General features: G+C 32.5%; 1 protein-coding gene across 2 annotated transcripts; it reads right to left on the bottom strand.

Moving 5' to 3' along the window:
* Window positions 1–156: 156 nt before the first annotated feature.
* LOC128993529 (uncharacterized) lies at window positions 157–5,107 on the bottom strand. 2 transcript variants are annotated; one of them, XM_054417497.1, is made up of 6 exons: window positions 5,015–5,107; window positions 3,784–3,964; window positions 1,917–2,050; window positions 1,213–1,268; window positions 802–873; window positions 157–348 (listed from the first exon to the last, which is right to left on the bottom strand). In XM_054417497.1, exons 2-6 carry the CDS (start codon window positions 3,943–3,945, stop codon window positions 185–187), a joined length of 588 nt encoding a protein of 195 aa, XP_054273472.1. In that variant the 5' UTR covers window positions 3,946–3,964; window positions 5,015–5,107; the 3' UTR covers window positions 157–184. The 2 variants fall into 2 exon arrangements, with proteins under 2 accessions (XP_054273472.1, XP_054273471.1); XM_054417496.1 differs by having other exon boundaries at window positions 5,011–5,080.
* Window positions 5,108–6,237: the final 1,130 nt, after the last annotated feature.

Raw genomic sequence — 6,237 nt, 5'->3', positions numbered from 1 at the left:
AATAGACATTATAAATTATAAAGCATGAATGAATCATATGAATCATAAATGTTATAACCGAATTAAGACCCTAATGCTTCACCTAATTTCATAACCTTTCAATCAATATGAACTCTTGGAGGTATAGAAGTTATGGATTTATGGAAAACTACAGAGTTACTATAAAAATCATTTTTAGAAACATCTACAGGTTGCCATTTCCCCCGTCAACAGCACAATCATGGTTGTAATCTTGTTTCAAATCTACTCCAAGTTCATTCAGTATCAAGGCTTTGACTTGTGTCACCTTGTCAGGGTCGAAAGAATTTTCCTTCACTTTCATAGCCACTTCTATGGGACCATCATCGCCTGAAACAGAAAGAAAATTATTGCATAAACCGAGATGAAATTACATAAGATGATTTTAGAGAGGAAGGAAAATTATCAAAATGCTTTTGGCAAAGGAAGTTTTCAATACCGAAAGGTTCACCTCATACGAGATGGCAGTTGCCTTTTTTACATGGGACTTTATTTCAAGGTGGGTCCCCAACCACTGCTTATCGATATTCTGGTCGATACATATAATGGTGACTAGTAAAATTTGAGAGCCTTAAAACAGAAGTTCCGCTCTCTGACTACTAGTTTAGCTTTGTCTAAAAGTCAATGTTATTACGTTTAAAAAATAATAAAAATTAACATTATAATTGCTAGTAGGTTTTAATGGCGGCTGAATTAAAACTTAATGTAGACTACATTGTTTCAATTAAATTTTATTTTACAAATTCAGCAATTTTGTTTAGATTAGGAAACAGGTTTACTTACCTTCATCTAAACACTTGTACCAAACGACAACGCCTTCTTTGCTGTAGATGTGAACTCTCTTGATATGAGTATCTGAAACCGAAAAGTCGCAAAATAATAAATTTGCGTTGGAATAAATTTTTAGGAGAAAATTATTCAATTCCATTTTGACATTGTCTGCTAATTTATATGTATACTGTACTAGCATTCCAACGAAAAATAATTTCAAATTTTTCCAAAAGCACTTTTAGATTACTTGTAGGTTTTGCCAGTCAAGAATCAGTAGCTATTCTCAAACAAAATAGCAATTAGCTAGAGCTAAAAGTAGCATTTTATTATGTAATCATTTAATGGTGTATTGAATTATCCATCTATAGGCTGGAAGTTAATAAGAAAATTAAACTAAACTAATTTTACAATGTTAAAACGCACCTTCTTCCTCGACTACCCCATCGTGTTCTTCCAAAGGGTCTTTTTCCGGATGGCTTCTAACAAAAGAAGAGAAACTTGCGATTAAAAGGTTATAAAATATATATCATAACGTGTGCTCTTACAGTTAAATGTAAATATATTTTAAATTGTTCTAATTCTGTTGTATATTTCTTTATCTATACTTATAAATCAGTTTAACCCATTAACAGAAACAATAGTATAAACTTTTTTTTAATATTTTTGCCAACATGACAAACAAAAATCAAAAACTGAAACAAAATCGGCTACATTATAGTCACAAAAGTGGTGACAGTGTGATCTCTGATCAATTTAAGGCGATTTTCAATTCCATAAGGTTTCATATCTTCACGAAAAGTCTCTTTAGGTTCCTAAATTAATATAAAATAACGTCTACTAAAATAATTCGGCATAACAAAACAATTCTCGATAAAACAACTACACAAAGTGATCGAGTTCAAACCATAAACTGTTAATTTCAACACAATTTATTTTGACACTGTTAACCATATTCCATATTGCATGAATGCCTAAATTTGGTTGTGTGCAAGTATTTTTGCGAGAAAGGATTAACATTTTGCAAACAACAAGACCCACAACAGGTATGCTGATAAATCTTTATCCAATTGATTAATTATTTAGCACATTAGAGACTTCTAAAAAGACAAGACGAAAAGTCAACTTACGATTTAGTCCCAGAGATTGTGATCAGCTGTACAGTTTTACCCTCATCCCCAAACACAGTGTAAGCACATTTCACGTCTGCAGGGTAGTAACCTTCTGTGGTCCTTACTATGTACTCCTTGCCAGCTTCAGACGCCTGGTAAAAATTTTCTTTCTTTCATATGACATGATGTGGTTAAAAACTTGACTTGCCTTTAAAAAGCAAATGATATCTTGGCATTTTTCGTCAGGAATTGAGTTGATTGAATTCAAATTCTAATTCTGTATTACTTTTTAAGAATTTTGTCAATACGTTTTGTTAACATGTCATAATACAATTATAATTTAAAGTAAAAAAAAACCCAATAGTAACAAAAGTACAAAATAATTTGATCCTTCTGAAAATATTTAAAAAGCAAACTTAAAACAACATGAATAAATACCAATCTGGTGTATTTCAGGAGGGCATATATGCTTCTCTACTGTATATGACTGGACTAAAGCAAAATATTAATCACGAAATCTTTTCTTAACGGAACAATCTACCTTTCAAATTCAGCATGGGTAAATGCCTCAATACTATAATAATAGTCCAATAATAATTTAAGTAAATGTTTAAAGATATTTTCAAAAGGGTATTCTCTCGTACTTATGCAAATTCCTATGGTAAGTTGATCAAAACTATACATGTAGAGCAACCTAGAAGCACAGTTAATTTTTATCAGCCAATGTTTACAGATATTACAGTAAGATTTCGCATAGCAGCTAAGAGCTGATAAAGTAACCTCTTTAATTTATCTAAAAGAATGTTTTTAGCCTTATTTTTTATCTGTGTTGTAATATTGCTGTATCAGTATTTAACTTAATACAAATAATAATAAACATAATAATTAATAACATTTTATCTGAATTCATAGAGTCATAAATTTTAAATAGGGTAATTCGACCTGTAAACAAAAATAAGTATGTGTAATACATCAAACAAAAGGTACAGAACCGTCGATCTTTATCCAAGTACCACATTAAATTGTATAAAAAATGCAATAAAGGAACATTTTTTTCCTTGGATCAAGCTTAAGATCAAACAAAAGCAATATTACAATTGTTACGAGTGATTGAACTATATGACAGAGGATACTAACATAGATATATTTTATACTAGCTTGTTATCTATGCTATCATTCTGTAGAATGATATAGAAAATATTTTATACAATATCACTTAAAGAGTTTTAGTACATAGCAACTTGAATTTATCATCTTCACGTCTTTGTTATACTGTAACCAAATTTTAACAATAACGGATCCACCTACTCTTTTGTAAGTATAGTAGGATCCACCTACTCTTTTGTAAGTATAGTTGGATCTACCTACTTTTTTGTAAGTATTATTGGATATACCTACTCTTTTGTAAGTATAGTTGGGTCCACCTACTCTTTTGTAAGTATAGATGGATCCACCTACTCTTTTGTAAGTATAGTTGGATCCACCTACTCTTTTGTAAGTATAGTTAGATCCACCTACTCTTTTGTAAGTATAGTTGGACCCACTCACTCTTTTGTAAGTATAGTTAGATCCACCTACTCTTTTGTAAGTATATTTGGATCCACTCACTCTTTTGTAAGTTAAGTTGGATCCACCTACTCTTTTGTGAGTAAAGTTGAATCCACCAACTCTTTTGTAAGTATAGTTGGATCCACTCACTCTTTTGTAAGTATAGTTGGACCCACCTACTCTTTTGTAAGTATAGTGGAATCCACCTAATCTTTTGTAAGTATAGTTGGATCCACCTACTCTTTTGTAAGTATAGTTGGATCTACCTTCTTTATTGTAAGTATTATTGGATCCACCTACTCTTTTGTAAGTATAGTTTGAAAAATAGTTAACTTACTGTTTTCAAAATGTCCGTTGGAATGCCGATTTGTTTCCAAACATTGTCATTAATTTTCTTCAGAAATTCAAGTTTGCATTTGTTTGCAGTTTGGCAATTTCCTCCTGAGGTTAGTGCTGTTAAAATGATGACAGACACCACTAATTGAGTGGAACTGTACATTCTTATATGGCGAAAATACCTGAAAATACTTTTATTTAGTTCTTATAGAATATTTGTTCCTGTAAACCATGTTTCGAAATGGCATTACATCGATGGTACGGATGATATAGTGGTAGCAGAATGAGGCTTTTGTTTTGGAGGTATGAGTACAAATCCATCCAACCACCAATAAATGTTAACTATAAGGTTATAATACCGTGGTCCATAGCTGACTTTAATGTGAAGTTGCAAACGTCTACCTTTTGCATTAGGCCTACATATATTCCAGTACCCTTTTATTAACTTTTGTTAACTTAATGGAATGGTCAAACCTTATCTTGTTACTATCTAACGTCGACCGATTTTAGAAAGCATCATTAATTGATTGCCCAATGATAAATGGAATCAGGGTCCAGTAACGTCCTAGCTTGTAATCGAACCAGCGACCTGTCTATTGAACATTACAAGGTATATTTGTGCACATTGGAGAGATCACTCCAGTTGTACGATGTAAAACTGTTATATTTCAAATGAGCTTTCTTTCGGTAGTCAATCTTTAAGTGGTTAGAACCTTTAAATTACATTTTTACGCAGACATAACTATAACACGCAATAGGCCTACATTCTGTTTTTATGATAAAAAGAGGAACGAAAATATTAGGTTGGTGGGGTAGCTACGTAAATGATGATTTTTAGTTGTTAGGTTATATACTCATTATTTGTTCAATCGTCCAAACATATGAAAAACGAGCTGCTGGTTCATCATCCTACATACGGGAATCAAGCAGTCAATTAAAACGGAATATAATTCAGAATTACGCGCATAAAGAAAAATTCTGGCAGTTTTAATGGGGAAAATCATCTTGTAAACAAAGGTTACGTGGCCACCTTTTTCTTCCGTACGCTTTTAAGCTTATATATGCATTTTAAATCCAATAATTTTACGATCAAACCAATTTTGTCAATTTAAAAAGCCTCTAGATCTGAGGTCGGTGGCTTTTTCTAACTCTTATAAATGGGAAACATTATTTGTGCATTGAACAATAACATAGACATATGGATAGAAAACAAATAAAAATTCCATACCTACTGTATGACAAAGCTGTAGACCACCTAGTACACAAACTGAATAGAAAGTATGGCACAATATGTTGATGATTACGCTAAACACTCCGTAGTCGAACACCTGAGTTCACACAAGAGATCTAATAACCTATCATTTACTTCAATGGATTCATCATAGTTTTGTAATGAAATATCTACAAAATTCCTGTTTTCAAGTATTAGAATTCATCTTTAAATACTGACAGTAGGTAACACATATTAAGGTAACACGAATACTTTTTTAAAATCTTTATCGTCAACTACGTAAATCGACATCTGCGAAAAATAAATCTTATACCACGCAATGGATGAAAAAAAATCTAAATACAGTATTTGAACGACAACACAGAATTAATTCAAAAATCCAAAATATATTGGAAAACATTTAATCGTGCAAAAACATGTTCATCGAAATCTTGTCAGTTGAGACCGTTGGCTGATAACGAGTCCGTTTGCAAAAGGACGTGGAACTGTTTCGTATCTGCGATAATTTGTCATCTTTGGATAGTACTTTGTTTGGCTCTTTACAGAAATACTGTATAGTTTGTATATTTTCCCAGATATACTGTATATACTTGACAACTGCAAAGTCAACAATTATCTCTTATGAACCCATTATTCACTAGCTCAATGCAATCTTTCATTGTGAAAGTTGTTTTAATGCCTTACCTTCACATCCTTGGCACTAGTTCTAGCCATCGATCTCTATACTACAACACGATGGTTTTAGCTCGAAACTGTTATACACATTACTTCAGGCAAGTCCTAGAGGGTCATTGCCTTATCACATTGATAACATCCATTGGTGATAGGCAGGCAATGAAACCCGGGACCTTGGGCACCAAAGCCCCTCGCTTATAGTAACAACAATATAATTGTACGTACTATGGTATGTATGTTGGAACATGTCTACTACCCCGTCTCCATGGAAACTGGTAAATAGTTTAAGGCTCGGGACAGTCCCAAGTATACGAAAGGCCAGGAGACAGATTCCATCTTTCAGACTATACAAGTACGGTACCCATTCAAGTTTTATGTGAGATGCTAAGCTGAACACAGAAACAAAAAATCACGTAAGAGGAGAAGCCGTGAAATGTTAACCAGTGTAGCAAGTATTTTGGAACAATTTTAAAGGATACTTATCACGGCGTGATTTCGATATATATGGCATGATTCATATTTTTTATAACAGCTGATTTAAACTATAAC

The sequence above is a fragment of the Macrosteles quadrilineatus genome, unplaced genomic scaffold (genome assembly GCF_028750875.1).
Source record: "Macrosteles quadrilineatus isolate MER2022 unplaced genomic scaffold, UCM_ALF_1.0 Scaffold_4__1_contigs__length_99947679, whole genome shotgun sequence".
NCBI classification, from domain to species: domain Eukaryota; kingdom Metazoa; phylum Arthropoda; class Insecta; order Hemiptera; family Cicadellidae; genus Macrosteles; species Macrosteles quadrilineatus.
Note: the sequence above shows the minus strand (reverse complement) of the source record. Positions and strands in the feature narration are given on the sequence as shown.

Excerpts from the sequence above, each read along its gene's own strand:
- LOC128993529 (XM_054417497.1), bottom strand. The coding sequence starts at position 3,945 with ATGTACAGTTCCACTCAATTAGTGGTGTCTGTCATCATTTTAACAGCA. Across the intron at positions 2,051-3,783 it reads CAACGGACATTTTGAAAACA|GCGTCTGAAGCTGGCAAGGA; the intron begins GTAAGTTAACTA and ends AATTTTTACCAG. Across the intron at positions 874-1,212 it reads TGGGGTAGTCGAGGAAGAAG|ATACTCATATCAAGAGAGTT; the intron begins GTGCGTTTTAAC and ends TTTCGGTTTCAG.